At 38.9% G+C, this 21,748-nt stretch overlaps 1 protein-coding gene across 1 annotated transcript; it reads left to right on the top strand.

Moving 5' to 3' along the window:
• Positions 1-1,114: 1,114 nt before the first annotated feature.
• Positions 1,115-20,496, top strand: alp3 (alkaline phosphatase 3; the record flags this gene model as incomplete). The annotated part of the gene is made up of 11 exons (XM_083886860.1): positions 1,115-1,184; positions 2,640-2,756; positions 2,929-3,044; positions 3,680-3,854; positions 5,044-5,216; positions 5,302-5,442; positions 8,369-8,438; positions 10,703-10,837; positions 14,105-14,296; positions 19,261-19,377; positions 20,192-20,496. 11 exons carry the CDS (start codon positions 1,115-1,117, stop codon positions 20,494-20,496), a joined length of 1,611 nt encoding a protein of 536 aa, XP_083742986.1.
• Between the last annotated feature and the right edge of the window lie 1,252 nt (positions 20,497-21,748).

Here is a 21,748-nt window from a genome sequence, read left to right on the forward strand (position 1 = left end):
TTATAACCCAATAATACACTAAAATTCACCATATAGAAACCAGGTCAATACCCAGTATTTTTGTTTACACTTATTGGTCTGTAACCAGTAATGTCCAATAAACATTTAACAAGCTTAGTAGCTCCTGGATTAAAACTATCAACTGTAATTCATTGTGGGCCGCCAGAAATGTTTCTGCGGGCCGCCATTGGCCCCCGGGCCGCACTTAGAGAACCAATGCTGTAAACAACGTGTAATTTGACCTTTTCATTTGTTACCGTTTGGTGTTATTTTACAGCTATAGTTCTCTGAACACTGTATGTCCTTTTGTTTTATGTCCTGTTTACAGAAATGTTTTAACAGATGAAGGTTTACCACACTTTCAAACCCTGACGATGAGAAGGGTGACATCCATGGTTGATACGGCCACAGATGATGAGGAGGGCATTTGATCGGCAGAGGCCACCGTAGCACTCAGGGAAGGGAGGGGGTGAGCAGAGGAGCAGTTTTTGTGTTGTAAATCAGCCTCTCCTCTAGATGTCACCAGAAACTACATACTTCCCCTTTAAGACTATGAGTGCCTTCACTACAAATGCTGTGCAAACGTGTGTCCACCTCCGTCCCTGTGGACTTTGCCTCTTATATAATAACTATCTCCCACTGCATTATCTGTCACAGCATTATCTGAAACCCTTACACCTTCCATTAAGGCATTAACTGTACATTCACTGTCACTCGTTCTTTGGTGCAGTGTCATAAAGAAAGCCCCAAATAAACACTATCTTTGGAGTGATATCTTTAAAGCTTGAACTCCTGTTAATAATTAATTTCTTATATTTTGATTATATCTGAATTACTTATTTATTAAATCTAGTAAAACATATCAAAACTCTTTTGAATATCTTCTTCATCTTTTTTCTTTTCTTTTTTAGCTGCATTTACTGCACTTATTTTTATTCCCTTTCCCCCTCACTATTTTATGTCCCATTCTACCCACAACATGAGATCAGAGGTCAAAGACTTGCCAATCTTCTCTATTGGGCTGATATGCATTTATTACATTTGATTAAAAACGATTATCAGGTGATGTATGGTGGTGGAAGGACAGGAGCGAGTCTCCATTCTGAATCTGGCCATGGAGTCGACTAGAGGAGCCATCTTGGTTCTCTTTCTGCTGGTGGCATTTTCATCATCCAATGCCAAAGGTAAGGGAGAAAAGTATTTATCTTTGCTGTGCTATGTGCTCTGTCTCAAGCTTAAAAGATCATGAAGTTATGAATCTCCAGCTGCTTCTTTGTTCTTGATTTTTCTTATAACTTCAAAGAAAACACACTCAGATCTTCTTAAATTGTATGACTTAAAACACATTCATACTCTCTTTATATCTTTTGATCTCTCTCTCTCTCTGTAATAACTGACACAACTGCTTCCACTCATTACCCGTCAACCGACTCTCTTCCTCTGTCAATACTATCAACTATTGTGACTCTATTAACAATAAAAAATGGAACAATAGCAAGCTTGTATTTAGATAATATAACCTTTGTTACTGTAACAGCTAATATTTTGAATGTCTGATAAATCATTCACAATTCAAATGTTTACACAAACTTGATGTGGTGACGAAAACCCAATACATCAAAATAATATATATACATATTTAATTTCCCTTTAATTATACAATTAGTCTGTAATGTTTTAGATGAATCAGTCTCTTCATAAATAAATGAACTGCTACCGTAGAATCTAAATTGTTTTTTTTCCCAGTACTTTACTGTAAATATGCAAACATTTGTTGTGAAAGCAATGCAACCAGTAGTAGCCAGTTATATAGCCAGTTAAATGACTTATTTTGGAAATCTAAAACTCTAAAATTGTTTGATTTGGTGGAGCATAAAACAGTCCAAGTATTATATAAAGCAAGGAACTATCTGCTACCAATAAATATTCAGAGAATGTTTCATGAAAGAGAGCAAGGTTATGATTTAAGAGAGAAATCAAATCTAAAGGTTGGTAGAGCTCGTACAACAATGAAAAGTTTCTGTATCACCATTTGTGGAGTAAAACTGTGGAATAATATGAGTACTGAAATCAAAAACATTTCGAGTGTAATCATGTTTAAAAAGAGACATAAAGAAATGATTCTCCAGAGGTACATTGAATAATTCACACAAGGTGTTTGATTACTTACTATTTGGATTAAAATGTGTAATGTGTAAAATGTTTAATTAGAACATATAGTTAAAATTATAGGGGTAGGATTAGATAAGTTTATACTTCTTCCTACTCCTTTTCGCTCATGTAAACTGCGTTGCTTGTGGGATGTTGTGTATACATTTTTTCTGTTCACTTATTGTATTATTGTTTTATCTTATTTATTTATTATTATTGTTTTTTTTTTTTTTTGCACTGTCGTTTGCATGGTCGAAATAAAGATATCAATCAATCAATTCATTGTAAATGTACTTTTGTGCAAAAAAAAAAAAACCTTCAACCCATCTGTGGATCTTTACCTTTATTCTTTAGCGATGAATGAACTAGAACATGGTGGTGCTCATGGTGAACCGCTTATACTGCTTTCAGTACCTCCACTTTTCACCTGAACCAAAACTTTAAAGGGTCAATAGACAATTTCCCTGCCGATTTATTTGTTTGATCAGTTGAAGAGGAGAACCCAGAGTTCTGGAGGACACAGGCACGGAAGACGCTGCAGGAAGCTTTGGACAGGAAGCTCAATACCAATGTTGCCAAAAACATCCTGTTCTTCCTCGGAGATGGTAAATTACACAACACAGTAATTTCCTTGCTGATAGGTGAATCCAGAGAATCAAAATCAGGAATCTGTACTCCTGTCCACACTGTTCCCTGTCCCAGTTTCACAAAAATAAAGTGTGAGAGAGAGAATTATAAAATGTGACAACATTGTATTTGTCTTGTCGCGTGTGTCAGGAATGGGGATCACAACCTTCACAGCAGCGCGTATTCTCAAGGGTCAACTGCAGAACCAGACAGGAGAAGAGACTGTGATGACCATGGATACATTCCCTAATGTGGGATTGGTTAAAGTATGTGCGCACACACACACACGCAGGCACGCACGCACGCACGCACGCACGCACGCACGCACGCACGCACGCACGCACGCACACACACACACACACACACACACACACACACATATTTCTCACTAGAATGCATTGCAGAGCAAGCATCTATTGTTACTTAACTGCTTTCTTCCGCTTCTTGATATTCCTCCTCTGCCAAACGTTTACCCAAATCCCACACACATCCTATTTCAAAATCTGCGGTTTGATCGGAATTTGTGTGCTATGATATTTCGAGTAACCATGGCAACAAAAATTGCAAAACACTGCGAATAATTTCCACACACACATATATGGGAAACAGTCGAACAAATGTTTGGAAGGGGATGGGGGAACGGGGAGGGGGAATCAGGGAGGGGGAGGGGCTTATGAGTCGTTCTCTTTCAAAAGTTGATTCCACAAAAATACCACTTTGCCCAAAAAATTGGCGACAAGAAGCAGACATGATCAACATTTTGCTGTGTAATTTTCTAGTTTTCTCTTATAATTTTTTTTTGTATTCAAATGGAGCTGAACTGTTAGTGGGAGCATTAGTGTTTGAGCTTATATGCTGTGAATTTTATTTACACACTGTGTGTGTCTGTGTGTGTGTGCAGACCTATAGTGTGGACTTCCAGATTCCTGACAGTGCAGCCACAGGTACAGCTTATCTGTGTGGAGTGAAAACCAACTTCAACACCATCGGAGTGAGTGCAGCTGCACGCAATGGAGCCTGCAAGACTCAGAAGGGCAAGGAGGTCACATCGATTCTGAAATGGGCCAAAGATGCCGGTAATGCTACGTGTCAAAAAAAGGGCATAGGATATAATATGTTTTGACTAGACTAGAATTTGAGAACACACACTATGTATACATAATGCATAACTTTGCCAACAATCAGTGGAATTGCAACAGGTTCTACAGCAGGACAACATGACTCTTATCATGTTACTCTGCTATCAACAATCATGGATACCGCATAACACATACAAACACAGCATGACACGGCCCTGACCCTGAGTGTATCCTTAGTTCAGTGAATTTATCTTTGACCAAAGTTGGGAGTCCCTTTGTTGCCATAAAAACGCATATTTATCACTGTAATAAATGGTTCTTTTAGCAAACCCCTCAAATGGTTCTCCTCACAGAAGAAAACACACAAAACAACTATTATACTCTTATTATACTATACTACCTACTATATTAAAGGTGCTATATGTAAGAATGTGGCCAAAAACGGTTACTACATTCAAATTCAAAATACACACAGCCTCCCTGTGGGAGGAAACTACTCAAAGAACCGGGGTTATGATAATAATCTCAATATCTATTATATTGTATGATATTGTATTGTAAATAGAGAAGTGATCTATAGAATCACATATATTATTATTATTATGATTATTCATTGCATTTCTATAGCGGTTTTTTAAACACCCAAAGCGCGTACAAATTACCCATTATTCATTAACATGTTCTCACTGGTAAGCTATGTCTGTAGCCACAGCTGCTCTGGAGCAGACTGACGGAAGCCAATGTGTGCCAAACAAGAGAGAAACATTGCATGTTTTTTTTGTTTTTTTTCAAACTGTGGGACAACACTTGATAGTGTTGATAATAACATATCAAGGCCATAACCTTCAGCTTTAACACTGTTTAACCTGGTTTTATATAACCTGGTTTTAATACAGCCAGCCTATTTACTGGCTACTGTATTTCATTTATATCAGTTGCTTATGATTGTTGGACATTAAAAATGGCCTTGTAGTGTGTAACCTAGTTTACATATAATTTTTATACTGTACTGTCCTCTTGTCAATTTATGTTTCCTTAATATCTGATGACACATCATAGTCATTTCTGACATATCCCCCCTTTAATCCTAAATTATATGAATATTTACCCATACTTTTAATGTTCTGCGCATACAGACTTATACAATTCTGCTGTATATTAACTGTGAAACACATTGATCTTGTAGGTAAGTCTGTCGGTATTGTCACAACCACACGGGTGCAACACGCTACTCCAGCTGCCAGCTATGCCCACAGTGTCAGCAGGATGTGGTACAGTGACGCTGACATGCCTGATGCTGCCAAGAGGGACGGCTGCACTGACATCTCCTCCCAGCTTCTCAAAAATACTGACATTGATGTGAGTTTCTTTGCCTCAATATACAAATTCACATTATTTTCAACATCTTCACTGAAGCATATTATGTCTGTCATTATGTTTCCAGGTGATCATCGGTGGTGGCAGAAAGTACATGACGCCCAGAGGCACCAAGGACCCAGAATATCCCAGAGATTTCTTATCTCGAGGCAAGAGGAAGGATGGACTCAATCTCATCAATGAGTGGAAGAAGATGAAAATGGGAAAGGTAGCTCTTTTTAACCAGGCAGAGTGACCAGCAATGCAACATTTTTAAAAGAAAAATAACAAAAGTACATCTAGAGAACTACTTCACTGAGTCATGGGAAAGTGAAGTTACAAAATAGTAATGGCTAATAGAAGGAAACAAGGTGTGAAGTCTTTAAGAGCCCTTAAAAGGGACATATTATGCAAAATCAACTTTTTAATCATTTAAAGACTCATGTTTTTGTGGTCCTCCTCAGTCTGTACAGGAGATAAAACACGTGATGTTGACTTCCGCACTCACTGGGACGTCACAATGTGCTAAATTCCTGGAATTGTTGTCGCTCAGAGCTCCGCTTTGTCTGTAAAATATGCGAGAGTGCTGGCGAGGGCAATTGTATCCAAAAACCGGAAGTCCGCAAAATTCTATTCTTGGCTCCACAGTGCAGCACAGAGTCCTACACAAACTTCCAGGATTTATCTGTCTAGTTTATACATGTTATGACGGCAATGTGCCTGCTAGAGCCTGCAAATGATCATGCTAACTGCTGTTAGCTCCCAGTAACCTCTGTGTCTGATGTCATTTTGTCCCTTAAGTTAAGTTTTTAGTAGAAATAGTAGCGATACTACTAAAGAGAGCGTTCTGAACAGGGCTGTTTTGGCAGGATTGAACTGCTGTGGTGCTTCAGCCTTATGGTATTTTGACCAAAGCATGTCACAGACACCAGGGAACTAGTTTAACTTGGAGAAATAGGATATACTATGACCCCTTTAAAGCCATAGTACGCATATGTGTCCAGCCATGGTAAAACCGGTCACAAGTCTACTTCGGGACATTTGGAGTTATTTACAGATTCCGAAAGTGTGATTTCTAAGCTTTCCAACAATGTCAAACACATGTAAATCTGATATCTTTTGCCAAGAGACAGAATCATCACATTTACACATCTACCATACCACGGATACCACTGTATTTCCATCATTTGTTTCTGTTGTTACATGAAAACAAAATATACTATATATACTTAAGAGAGAAGGATCAAAGACACATATTTCTAATATCAAATCAGACACTAATGAAATACATTGAAGTGGCTCTGTGGTGTAGTGTGGTCTGTTACTGAATGAGCTGATAATGTCCTAACTCACAACTCAAAGCATTAGCATCACAGTCAATACTTCACACACAAAGCTGTGTCATTCACACATGATTCAAGCACTTCAGCACGTTTGTGCTGGAGCTAGTGAAACAATAACAAGAAAAAACGTCCCTGTATGTGACTGAACACTAACATTACGTATATAAAAACTCACCCATAAAACTATAGCGCGGTGCTGGTGTCACGTCATCATCTCAGACAACTACTGTGTGTGTCCTGCTCTCTTTCAGCTTCTGAATAATCATCTGTTTGTTGTTTTTGTGACAATGAAGTCTGCTAACACGTTAGCATAAAGATTGCTAGCTTAAAATGCTAACAGTCCACACATCAGCAGTACCTGTGCTTTCACTGTCCTTGATGTTCAGCCACAGACAATTATTGTCCTGTTCTCCTTGGCTTCCTTTGTCAAACAAAGCTTTGATGATGACTGCTTTGATGACAATCATGCTTTAATTTCGCACTGCACACTCACACACACACAAAAAAACAACAACACAAGCTCTGGAATGTGAGATCGCCACACTCGAACTAGGAGTGATTCACAGCGATAAAACAACCTAAATTCAAACACAAAGTTTGTTTGTTTTTTTTGTTTTTTAAATACTTTTTTTTATTTTTAACAAAATTGAACATAACCAAAGTACAAGTGCTCTCTATATTCACAAAAATATCAAGACAGGAAGGAAAACAAACCATCCAAGCCAAAATAATTTCAGGTAGCTCATGACTGTCTTTACCCCAAAAATAATGATAAAATAAAACAATAATAATAGTTTAAAATAATAATAAATAAAATAAAATCTATACATATATATACATAATACATACATATAAACACACATATAAATGTTAAAGAAAGAAAAAAAAAAAAAAAAAAGTCCCACCGTCACCCCCTACTGTTGCATTCGTCACCCTATACGCATACTGTGCCTTCTCTCATCCAAGTATAGTGGGAGTGAAAACATAAATTATACAAGTGCACAAGACAAAAACAGGGTGGAACTTGTTAAGAAAAATAAATGAGTAAATGAAATGATAACAAAAACAATAAAATTCAATTTAAAATATAAAACCATCATTGCAACAAAATTATATATACCCGTAGATAGTCAAGTAAGATCAAAGCAAAAGCCGAGGAGGGGAGATCTAGGTACTAGAAATAACAAATATAACAACAAATCATCCAGAGGAAGTATTCCAGTTTAAAGCATATCTTCCCCTATTTACAGTGTCCCGGAGGGGCGAGGGCAAGTACCTCAGAAAGGCTGACCATGTTCCCTCAAATAAATTATCATCCCCTTTCATTCGTGCAGTAAGTCTTTCTAATGGTAAAACTTTATACGTTTCTTGGTACCATTGTGTGACAGTTGGAGGTTTGTCACTTTTCCACTGTTTTAAAATACATCTCCTAGCCAAAAACAAAAGTTTGTCACAAAGTTTAAAATCTGTTCTGCTCAGAGATGATGTTTTGGAAGGCAAGCTTGATATGAATAGGCCAGAATCCTGTTTATAATGCTGCTGAGAACCATTGGTTGCACACTGAGAACAGCTTTTGAAAACAAAGACTGGAGGAGCTGTGATCACAACACACATAGATAGACAGTAGCCTTAGGTTTCTAAAATAGTGATGTATATGAATCCAAGTTGTTATGTTACACGCATGAAAACACTTAGAAAACAATAGAAAATCAATACATGGTGGTCAGAGTTATTCTGTGACCAGAAATGAATTCAGGTTTTGCTTTTTCCTCCCACTCAGTGTGACAATGTGTTGTCTTGTGTGTTAAACAGGTAGCCCACTATGTGTGGAATAAAACAGATTTTGATGCTGTTGACCCAGAAAAAACTGATTACCTGATGGGTGAGTTTCTTTTCATTTTTTCCATTTCCTTGTTAGCCACAACATTTTTCTCAACTGCGGTTTACATCATCCATGATGTATTTCTGTCCTTGCTCTCAAAGAGATAAGAAAAGATGTAGTGTCCTTGGTTTACTCATAGTCTGAATAGACTATTCATGTTTTCCTGACCTACATAATGTTTTCAAGGTTTCTAAATACATTCGTAGAAGTTCATTCACAGAAATTCCCAGAAGCCAAAAACAGCTTGTGTGCTCTACTTCTTGTAAACACTCACTCCTTGCAATTTATAGATATTCATTTGCATGTGTCAACCACCACCTATCTGTGATGATGTTAATGTCTGTAATCATAATTTTCTACTCACTTTGGAGTCCTTATCATATACAATAGAGGTATTGAACTCATTTTTTGTGGTCCATGTGGGCCTCATAAGGGTTATATTTTGGCTGACAATATGGGTCTCCAGAGGGTTTGTCCTCGGTAAGATAAGATAATATAGACCTTTATTTGTCCTGCAGTGGGGAAATTTACATTTTTACAGCAGTAAATACAGTAAAGATAATGAATAATAAACATACATTACCAAAAAAGATATAAACACTAAGACTATAAAAAAAAGTTCAAATAGAATGTATAATTTACATTATAAACAATGGTTGAGCATAGGAAATGATATACACTACCAGTCATAAGTTTGGACACACCACAGAGTGAAGGATAGCCTACAAATGATCAGCATCTATGGGACTATATCAAGACTATTGGAACACCTTTCAGGTGACTACCTCATGAAGTTCATTGAGAGAATGCCAAGCGTGGAAAGCAGTAATCAAAGCAAAGGGTGGCTACTTTGAGGAATCTACAATATGAAACATATTTAGAGTTATTTTGCACTTTTTTGTTTACTACATAATTCCATGTGTTCATTCATAGTTCTGATGCCTTCAGTGAGAATCTACAATGTAAATAGTCATGAAAATAAAGAAAAAACATTTAAATGAGAAGGTTTGTCCAAACTTTTGACTGGTAGTGTATGTATATTGCACTGATTATGTATGGGAGGAACGACCTGCGATAACGCTCTTTCAGACATTTAGAATGTTTCAGTCTGTTACTGAAGGAGCTGAGATTGTCCATCAGAAATGATAGCTCGGTAGCCATTCTGCTCTCTCCCACCACATGCACTGGGTCATCCACGAACAGAGCTGGCTTTTTTAATCAGTCTGTCCAGCCTGTTCCTATCCGTAGCTGTGATACCGCTGCCCCAGCAGACCACTACAAAAAAAGATGGCTGATGCCACTAGTGAGTCATAGAAGGTCTTAAGGAGTTCTCCCTGCACTCCAAAAGACCTTAGTCTCCTCAACAGGTAGAGTCTGCTCTGACCCTTCCTATAAAGCACAGTAGCATGATCAGACCACTCCAGTTTATTGTTTATGTGAACACCCAGGTACTTGTTACCATCTCGATGTCCATGTCCTGTATGTTCATTGTTGGAGGAGAGTGTCTTAGTCTCTTGTGGAAATCCACCACTAGTTCCTTACTTTTTCCCACAATGATCTGGAGGCGGTTCCGCATGCAGGGACCAGTCCACAAAGTTGTGAATTAGTGAATTCTCTGTAGTCTTTGTCGTCCTCATCTGCAAAAAGCAGCATCTCATGGGATCTTTAAATACAGTAGATATACATTTTGTTAGGTAAGCATTTTGTTAAGTAGTTAAATAGCTTTACTTCATGTCCAGCAGCAATGTTTTCAGTGATTGTGAGCATCCATGTGTGGTGGGATGCACAGAGCACAATCAGCTGACTATTATGTCTATGTACCTACAACTACACATAAAAAAATATGCCATTACCACTAGGGTTTACAGTTGTCAATGCTTATTTAAGTATATACAGCAGTCATGCGGCAAACATTTTTTTTGGTTTCCACCAAATCCAGCAGTTCAGCTCTCCAATATTTTCCCCAGCTACAGTGTCTAATTTGGTCGACCATTACCAGGCGGGAAGTGAACGGTCATTTTCATGTATCACGTTAGCAAAGTCAGGTTGTTCTTTGTGTTTTGTTGTGGTGTGGCGGAGATGTACAGATTCAGTCATCATACAGTTTCTGGTGTGAGCTGGAAATAGCACTAGTGGTGGGAGGACAGGACTTTCCTTTTAGCTGCTCCTCCACTGTGGGCAGATGAAATGGATTTACTGTAGTTTCACACAAAGCCTTGGCTCTTACACTGTTTTTTTGTTTTTTTATGCATCTCATCCCCCAGCTCTGTTTGAACCTGGTGATCTGCGCTTCGAGATGGAAAGGGACCCGAGCATGGACCCCTCCATTGTTGAGACCACAGAAAAGGCCATCCGCATTCTCCAGAAGAATCCTAATGGCTTCTTTCTGCTAGTAGAGGGTGAGGACAACACACAACCAATTATCAAAGATTGGATAATTGGATGGTATATTGAGGTTCTGTGGAAAAAAGCTCCAGGTGGATCAATTGAATCACTGACCCAGTAATAACCACAGAGGCTGATGTTGCAAATATATACAGTACTGTGCAAAAGTCACCACCAGCTTTGTTGTTTTTTTATGTCTGACAAATGCAGGGACCATTTGGCATTTGGATTGGAATGGTGTAACTGAAAGTTGGTCACATAGATTAGCAACCACTCCAGGTTTAAAACAGTCAGGGGTCATGCTGTTGTTCTCAAGTGTAAGGTCACACTAAATACGTGACACTAAAAACAGTCTGTATTTTTTCGGAAAAATACGGTATTTTAAATCTGCATACACATTTCCAGTATTTTCTTAAAATTATACTGTCCGGTCTTTACAGCATTGCTAAAACAACACATCTAATGGTGGGCTTACACTTTTACACAGTACTGTAATTTTGTAAGTGACGGTTTGCTGACATAAAATGGCCTCATTATCAAATTACAGACTATAGAATAGAATAGAATAAGTCTTTAATGTGTATTCAGGCAATGATTGGGCTTTAAAGGTACAGTGTGTACAATTTAGCAGCATTTATTGGCGAACATGTATGATGCAGCTGAAGTTCCCTCACTCCCCCCCTTCCAGGTGTGTTGAAACTACCCATGTAGCCTTCACTTACATCAAAACTCAAAAGATGCTTGATTTGTCTATTGTGGACTACGGCATATACATTTATACGCAACATTTCAGTGCCTTTATCAGGCAAATGGTTGGTAATAGTGGAGTGGCTTTGAGTCTGTGGCCAACCGAACAGACACGTGCAGAGCCATGGACATTTGTCGGACTTAGGAAATCAATACCATACTGTAGCAGGTCTTGCTGCCGGTTCAGTGCAGACAGACAAGCTGAAGAGACTTTAATAAACAGCTGCACACACACATAAACTCATATAGTAAAATTATTTGTCCTGGCGTCTATGACTGAAGTCTGATGCACTTCTTGGCCTCAATAACAATGTCTTTCTCTGGCATGTTCCAAATGGGGTAAGCAAACAGCAACTGCAACTCCATCTCTACCACTTAATAATAATAATAATAATAATAATAATAATAATAATAATAAAACAACAACAATTGTCTTTGTTTCAACATGCAAAAAACATGCAGGGATTGCCAAGTACATGAACAATAAAAGTCAAATAGGCAATTGTAATTACAAAAATACAACAAAAGGCAGGGTACACCTTGAATAGGTTGCTGCATAGAGACAAACGACCATCCAGTCTCACACTCACTGTGTCCAAGTATCCAATTTGCCTAATGCCCAAATTTGCCTGTTTTTGGACTGAGGGAGGAAACCAGAGAACCCCGAGAAAATCCACATACACGTGCAGAGAACTCACACAAACGCTCCCCTATAATTAATAGACACCACCAATTTATACACACAATCAACAGGTGACACTATGTGGACAAGATAACTTCATGATTCCTAACCTTATTGTCCAATGCTCCAGAAACAAACATTGAGAAGGTGTCATGGTGAGCATCATCGACATGCACAAGTTCCAGAATATATGGCAGTAGAGAACAGTGTGTACTTGCAGAAGAGCTGCTGAATTGACATTGATTCTGAGTGCAGCTCAGTGAGGCTTGCCGCAGTGCGTGTGTGTGTGTGTAGTGTGGTTGGCTGACGTGATTTTTGTTCCACTCGGCCACCTCTCGCCTCATTTCTTCTTCACTCCGTGGCACATGCCTGGGGACTCTGTAATGCGACTGCGTGCCTTCTTCACAATGGCTTTAAAATAACAGGCAAGAGTATAAATAGTAGCAGACATATGGCACCCAATCAGCTCACCAAGACCACCACTTATTAACAGCAGCTCCCTTCATGTTCCAGTATAACTGATGAAGAGGATAGGTGCTCCAAAAGACTCTGCTAAAGTAAAACTATATAGTGAAGAACTTCTTTCCCAATTTAGAATTTGCTCCAATATTTTATATTTTTCCTCACTATCTGAAATAAGTGAGGGAAATGCAGTGTATTTTATCACTGGTCAGGGAGATTTACCTCACATGGGCTGTGTGCAAATTTCAAACATAGTAGATGTGTTTTTTAAAACAGTACATAACTGATAGCTTATTACATTTCACTAAAAATGAACATTTTCTTTATAAAAACTATATAGTCCAGGTCAAGCCTTGCATCATGCAATGTATAAGTATATAAATGAGAATATACAAGTCAATAGTGAGTTATGATAATGGCAGATTCATGCTTGTGTCTGCAAATCTGCAGATGTCCACTACTGTCTGAGAAAATATAATCATCCATGTTCATGAAGTTATGCATATCCCATGTGCATGCTTCAGGTTGGAGTTAGATAATATATTGGAATGGAATAGAATTGAATGTGGTATTAAGCATGCCAGAATGATAGTCTTAAGATTTAAATCCTTCTTGTTGTGTCTGCGTAATTACACAGAGAAAATATTCACTCATATCTGGTTGAATTAAACTGTTACACAAAATAAAATACTTGGTCCAGTGTGTCATATGTAGGAATGTATTAATATAAAATTAAAAGCTTTTAGTTTTTGAAGAGAAAAGGACTTCAATATGTAGTGTCTGCAATGGTTGTGCTAAAAATGTACAGTGTGCGAAATGCAGCATCATTTATTGGTGAGGTTGCATGTTGCAGCTGAATATTCCTCACCTCACTCTTCCCTTCCAAGTATTGTGGAGAACGTAGCCTCCAGTTAGCATCAAAACTTAAAATATATTGAGTTGGTTCCTGTAAAAACATGGTGGCATCCTTTGTAGCGCTGACCCAGAGGTCCTTATATAAATGTGAAAGGGTATTTCTGTGCAAATGAAAAACAAAAATTAAATTGAAGTTTAAACATTTTATTTTCAATTTCTGCCAAATTAAAATAATTTACAAAAAAAGTGTATACACTGGACCTTTAATGAAGTCCACCACATTGCGCTACAGCAACTTCAACTGACAAACTAGCCAGGTGTGTGTTTTGCATTATGAAGATGAAGCTTAAGCTTAATCCTTTGTGATATGTGAAGGCCACTGTAGTTCTCCGACACTTAGGAAAAGGGACGTTTGTTGCAATTTGTCGTCTCACCATTAGATGTCACTGATTATTACACACTGGACCTACCCCTACCTGAACTAACAGCCATCATTTCTTCAGTCATCTCCTCTAACTCCTCCCCCTTTGGTCAGGTGGCCGTATTGACCAGGCTCATCATGATGGTCGAGCGTTCATGGCCCTTCATGAGGCGGTTGCCTTGGACTACGCCGTCGCCAAAGGCCTTGAACTCACCAAAGAGCATGAAACTCTCACTGTAGTGATGGCTGACCACTCCCACACTCTTAGCCTCAATGGATTCCCCTTCCGAGGACAAAGCATTCTGGGTAATTATGAACTTATGACTTTAATTCCTTTCCTCTGCAGTTTAGTATGAATATATTTTCATGCATTAGATGACACGGTCCCTCCTTTGAGAGAGGGGGAAAAAAAGTCCACAGTGTTTGCTCCATCTAGCTGTTCCCCCCTGCAGGTGTGTTTGTATGCCATGACACTAGACACATTGAGGTGGCATTTTGTACCTGTGTGTGAGTGTGCGTGTGTGTGTGTGCGTGTGCATGTGTGTGCGTGCGTGTGCATGTGTGTGAGAGATTTCTGCTGGTGCTCCAGTGTGCCTCTGTCACCAGGAGCTTGACATTTCCCCTGCTCTCTTTCCCCTGCAATTACAGCCTGTGTGAACAAATACAGCCAGCAGCCTTTCTGTCCCCTGCCTTTCTATTTCAGTCCCTTGCTTTTCTCCTGCCTCTACCTGTCTCATTTTCAACACTGATGCCCCTCTCTGACTTACATGATTCTAAGTTCACTTCGATTAGTCTTTTCTCACCTGATAGTATTTGTTGTCACAGCCTCAGTTTTTTGCCCTTTTCTCTAAGGAACTCTTCTACAGTTACTGAGTACATATTTTTATGACACCACCGTAAAATCCATCCATCGATTTTCTATTGTTTTTTTCCTCACTGATATAACAACACACAGCTGACACACCCTCCTCCCTACCCCTCTACTGACCATGTGCATTTGTTTTCAACATATTCCTTGAATTCAAGCTGCGGAGCCATGTCCATTCTGACTGGCATCCGTTTTTTTCAATTCAATACATTTGAAAAAAAGCAGGGCCAATGTTTATTCATGTGTGGCCCCTCGCTCGGTCATTTCCTCTTCACCCGACAACGGTTTTCTCTGCTTCTTTTTCACAATGTCTGCCACGATGAACGTCTAAAATAGCACTATTGCTGCCTTGATCCTATAGCCAGTGCCTGGCTTGGGTGTATGCATGTGTAGTGCCATGAAGCAAATTGTGTTTCTTCCAAGACCCGAGACTTCATGAGACCTCCTGATTCTGAGGAATATTCCCTGCATTCCTCTGAGGCTCGTTTTCTGTTAACAGACAATAGGGGCAGTGGAGACAGCCCCCAATCTCCCCACAACAAGACATTTAACCATCACAATGAGTCATAAGATGTTAAATTAGGAGCATTGTTCTGCTTTAAGAAGTGACTTGTGAGGACAGATGTGCTGAAACTATATTGTAACGCACTTTGAGTGGTGAAGTCTATAAAAGCAGAGAAAATGGGATAATCTCATTCACAGAGTCTAATATGAAGGGGTAAAATTATTAATTGGCTGTCTTCTGAAGTACAACACTGTACTATAAGATATATACAGGGGATGGGATCAGAGAATAATTTAGGCCGAAATCTCTGTCGAGTTCAACTGAATGTTATTGAGCTGTGCAAATTGCTCAAATGCTGAGATATCCATCTGAATACTGTTCAGTGTGTGGATAACCTTGAGTGGTGGGCACAGTTCTTCTATAAAGACAGGTTGTCGGTTTTGTGGCACAGTGGATGCACATCAAATATGTTTTTTAGGAAATGTGAATTATCTTTCCACAAAAACCTTGTCCCATGGGATTCCAAGATAATAACATAGTGAAAGCCTGGTTGTTAGGGCTGTAACGATATGTGTATCAAAATCGAAATCGCGATACTCAGAGCCACGAACCTGTCTCGCGATCTGAGAAAACAGAATCGTGAAATGCCCTTTCTAACTCCCAGTTATTTTTCCAGTCAGCCACATGATATGAGCTGTTAGTGCTACCAAACTTATTTTTATAAGGGGTGTCAAATTAACACAATTTTTTAATCGCGTTAATCTCTTCTTTACTGATGTTCCTAGGGTTGCCACCTTTCAGAAATGAAAATAAGGGACGCCCCACCGCGGCTCCTCGGGGCCATGACCACCACGGAGCCGACTAATGTAGGACATCTAGGCACGTGTGTTGTAAGGGTGTCTGGGTTTTTTCTAGTAAAATCTCACTATGGAGAGTACATGGCGAGGGAGCGGAGGCGGGTTGGTGTTGAGCATTTGAAAATTTGAGGTAAAAATGGGGCATTCTGAGGCTTTTTGAAGGACCATTATGATGACTCATGAAGTAAGGCCAAGTAACTCAAAACATTACAGAACTCTGTATTACAGAAAACATCTACTTTGGGAAGCAGCTGGGGGAACACATGAATAAGAAATGTCTTTATTGGCAAGAGCAATATAACAAGGGATGCACCGAAAATCAGGAAACAGTTGGCCGAAACGAAAAACCGAAATAAGTTATTGTGCTAATTCTGTACCATTGTTTTTTTTCTTCTAATTGTGTTATAGCAGGGACTGTGTGTGCTTACCTCACTAAGTTCAAGGCATTGCAATTATAGTATTTTATAATATAGAGTGCGCCCCCTCATCTGGTGCAGACGGGCCTTTTTTTCTGCGCACCGCACCTGCACTGTGGTTTCTCTCTCTCTCTGCTGCGCTCTGCGCTTTCAGCACAGACTGGATTATTTCTCTACACGCCGTTTTATCTTTACATCCAATAATAATCTTTATGACGAGGATCGAGTACAGTCGTGCAGGGGATCCAAGTAGATCTTAGTGTTAACAACTCTTAACAGCGCACTTTTCATTGTTTTCACTCCGTGGTCTCAATATTTTTGTAGAAGAGCTTTAGTTTAGTTGTAATTAAGGGAAAAACCGATTAATCAGATGAGCTGATGTCTTTAGTTAACTGTGAGCAGCACCGATGTGTGGCGTCTGTTGCTCGGCAACCGTGACAGCAGCACGCGCACAGAGACGGGTGGCAACCCTAGATTTCCCCGCTACCGGGGGCAGCGTCAGACGCAGCGACAAAAGCGTCATAAAACCATGTCTAAGAGAATTCACAGATTCTAACGGTACCATTTTTTATTACTCTATGAACAAGATTCACGGATCCAGCCCCAAAATAAGAGCAAAACAACAACTGACTTTCAAGAAATACAAGCGGAAATGCTGTCTACCTTTGCTGTTTATCAAAACAAGTTATTTCCACCGGAACAAAACTGCTTCTCATGAAGAACTACACTTCCCAGCATGCTTTGGGGACAAATCCCAGTCTGATCATTTACTTCAGGGGTGTCAAACTCAAATACAGAGTGGGCCAAAATTTAAAACTGAACAAAGCCGCGGGCCAAGGTTGAACAAATTAACCTTTTAATAGGGACCCAAACAAGTTTTGCATTGAATATTGAACAAGCAAGGCTTATATAACTTTATAGTGACATGCAAAATCGAGTTTCAAATAATAATAATAATAATTAAAAAATATCAATGGCATATCAAATAAAATTTAAATAAAAATTGAATGCACCCTAAATACAGGATAAGCGGTAGATAATGGATGGATAAAAATTGAATGCCTCTTTTCTATTTGCAGCCTTCTGAGGGAAATATCAAAATAAACTTTTTCCACAGGCTAATAATACATTTGAAAATAAAATAACAATAATGAATGAATCAAACATTCAAGCCTTGAAGTAGCAAGAGAAAGTGCATGAATAAAACGTTAATTATTGCTCAGTTTGCTACACTGATTTGCTTTAACACTGAATATGGAACAAGCAACGCTTATATAACTTAAAAGTGCAAAATCCACTTTGAAAAACAAACTAAAAAACATCAATGGCATATTAAATAAAATTTAAATAAAACATTTAATGCCTCTTTTCTATTTGCAGCTTTCTGAGGTAAATATCAACATTAACTTTTTCCACAAGCTAATAAATTTGAAAATAAAATAACAATGAATAAATCAACCATTCAGGCCTTTTTACTGCTCAGTTTGCGACACACTGATCTAATCTGATGTGCCCAAGACAGATACCTGGCATCTTTTCTTGGATGCTAGTTCATTAATGTTGGGGTTCAGGCTTTGAGCTGAGGCAACCTTCATTATCGAACGAAGGTGTTCATCAGTCAGACGTATCCTGTGAGACGTTTTCGTCATCTTCATTGTGGAGAAAAGTTGCTCACATAGATAAGGGCTGCCGAACATGGAGAGCAATTGAGCAGCTTGGGTGCGGAGCTGAGGCAGCGGCAGTGTCGCTGTATAATACCGGCGGGCCAGCTCTAATGTTAATTTGATATTGCCTCAAGGGCCAAATGAAATTACACGGCGGGCCAGAGTTTGACACCAATGATTTACTTTGTACTTTTCCACAGTATTATTTTGTTCCAGAAAAGAGAGAAATCTTTGGTTATTTATTTATTTATGTTCAAATCTGTTCACAGTGTTCCAAAACATTTGTTATTAAATGCAGGAATGCAGTTCTTATATAATTAAATGTTTTAAATAAAATGTTTTAAAAAATGTAAAAAAATCGTGGAATGTATCGAATCGTGGGTCAAAAATGGTGATACAAATCGAATCGTGAGTTTGTGTATCGTTACAGCCCCACTGGTTGTGTAAGGCTAATGTGAGCATGAGTTCTGTTACCATTACACTGTGGAATCAGTTTAAACATCATAATGACAAGTTTAACCGAAAAGGACGTTTAAAAATTCATGCCCACAAATTCATCCTATTTTCCAGGCTGTATTGATTGTGCATTTATGTAATCCTCCTGCTGTTATTGTCTTTCTGCTCACTCTTTTCTGTCCTGTCCTGTCCTCCTCCTCCCTCTCGTTCCTCCTTCTTCCTCTTCCTCCTCCCAGAGGGGAAGCAGTGATTAATGTGCTTGTGAAACTCAGAGCTCTTCATCAGTGTGGAGACTCAGGAGGCTAATGGCTCATCTGGGAGAAGCGCTGAGATACTCAACCTTCTCTAGACCTTTTGCAGCCCCAGAGACCTGTGTCTCTGTATCGGTGTGTGTAGTGTGTGTGTGTGTGTGTGTGTGTGTGTGTGTGTGTGTGTGTGTGTGTGTGGTGTCTGCATGTAACGATAGCTCAAATAAGACAATATTTTTGATGGGCTCTCCTTCAGGTAAATCCCCGCTGTGGTCAACAGACATACAGCCTTACACCATCCTGATGTACGGTAACGGACCCGGACACAAACTCATCAATGGCTCGCGCCCTGATCTCCGCAATGTCAACACAAGTAAGACACACTCAGTATCTCTTCATCCCAGGCCAGTTCAACACACTGTAAAGGTACAGTGTGTAAAATATGTGTATACAGTGAATTTATCTATATTATATATATATATATGAGGTAAAAACAAATATGACATGTACTCCAGTGTGTCCATATACATACACAAACATCATGTATTTGTAATAGACTGTGCATACAGTATAGACACATTTTACTATGAATATTTCATTTATATCTTATAAATATATTCATATATCTAGAGGATGAATGGCCCAAAGAATAGACCATTATAGGCATACAGGCAAAGAAAGCGGAGTCAAATTTCACTCCTCTACCTCCAGTGTTTTGGTGGTGGAGCTTTGACAAAATGGCCAATGGCAGGGGTTGGATGTATATGCTGTAGTTTGTGAAAGACTGAAAAGATATCATGATTTGTGTCATGAACCAAAAATGCCTCCTCAGATAGTGGTCTGATAGTATTGCCTGACAGAACAGAGGCAGAATAACATCAACACAAAAATCACCAAAGTTACGTACTGTGGCTGAAGGTGAAATCATAATCGGGCACGTCACGGTAATCTTGTCTTACTCCAATAATAGTAATAATAGTTCATTTAAAGCTGCATTTACCGCAAAAAAAACGTACAAATCTCAATGCAGGTATACAGTTCTATGGCAATTTAAAGTCATAAGAATGATTGTTTTTGTTTGTGTTCATATAATGAATAGGTCAATTATTTTATACATGATTAACATATAAAATATTCATCATAGCAGCTGGAATATAATGTGAAAAACATAATTTGGTGTCTTGCAGAAACTAAAGACTACGTCCAGCTGGCTGCAGTGCCCACAGAGTCGGCCACCCACAGTGGAGAGGATGTAGCAGTGCTGGCCCGTGGACCCATGGCTCACATTTTCCAGGGTGTCAATGAGCAGAACTATGTCGCCCATGCCATGGCCTACGCCGCCTGTGTGGGCACTGATCAGAGGCATTGCCAGGGTCAAAATGTAGTCGAAGCTACCACACGTGCTGAGAATATGGCCATTCGGGTTCATAGCTCAGTGGTTCTGGTCAGTAGCCTGTTCACTTATCTGGTGGTTCAAGTGGTGCTGCTGTAATCTCCTGTTCATCTGCAAATCCTAATGATCTAACACCACATGCGACATTTAAGACATAAGGTCTCCCTCTCATTGAAAACTACCAGCAGGGACACAAGTAAAACTGGACTTTAGCCACTTAACAAAGAGCTGGCTTAATATCTTTGACATTTGCTAAAGTCAGTGGTGTATCCTCTGAATATGTTTGCTGTTTATACATGATTAATATATCCAATATTCATTATAGCAGCTTTAATGTCAACTAAAATTTTAGTCACAGTTGGAATATAATGTGAAAACATAATTCGGTGTCATCCAGAAGGAAACTGACATTTGTAAACAACTCTCTTCTACACCAAAGACCACAGAGAAAATCACAGTGTTTGGCTACAGATATTTGGGAGCTGATGTTCTATAGTGCTGCCATGTGTGGTAAGTTTGTGTGACATAAGTTAATCGGAAGAAAAGGATTTGAAACCCTGAAGTCATGAAATTACTTATTTTTAACGTATTGGTGGAGGCAGCAGTGGATCTACAACTCCTGTGTGCCATGATATAAAATCATTGATTTTCTCTATGGACTTTGGTGTGGGAAGTGAGTACTTTACTAAGTGGCACAAACTTCAGTTTCCTGTCAGAAAAGGCTGTGTCATGGTGGATAAAATGGTGTACATATGATAAAGATATCATTGGTGAACATTTTATTAAACGAACCTCTTGTTAAGCTGCTAAAATCCATGTCTCGAGCTTGACTATGTGTCAGTATTACCGAATACAACATGTCATAAAACCTTAACTAGACTTTAAGGATTCAGAGGTCAGGGTCATAAGGAGTGAGTTTCCCAGACTTCCAATACTAAGAAGCATTATGTTTTGCTGTGGATGAGGATGGGCATTAAATAAAAACCCATTGAATGACAATTTGTTTTGCAGTTTTTCAATCCATGTGTCATTCTAATAGAAAAAAGTGGACCTTCACATTTAGTGTACAGTACGTCATGTATTTCTTTTGGTTTTTGCATTTTTCATTCAATCAAACTGTTTTGAAGTGGCAAAATCATAAAACAACTAATTCCTTTAATCTATCTGAATATTTTCCTTCTTCTGTTGTGAGTTACAGTTTGAAAATACCATGTCTCATAGGGAACAGGGAAATTAACAAGCAAAAAGTGTTGAATGTGGTACGAGAACGTATAGTTTCTGTTGGTGTTATCTTGTGATTGCCAGGAAGTATTTCCAGTGTACATTTCCCCATAAAATCACTACTTGTTTT

Source organism: Microchirus variegatus (assembly GCF_963457635.1).
Source record: "Microchirus variegatus genome assembly, chromosome: 3".
NCBI lineage: Eukaryota > Metazoa > Chordata > Actinopteri > Pleuronectiformes > Soleidae > Microchirus > Microchirus variegatus.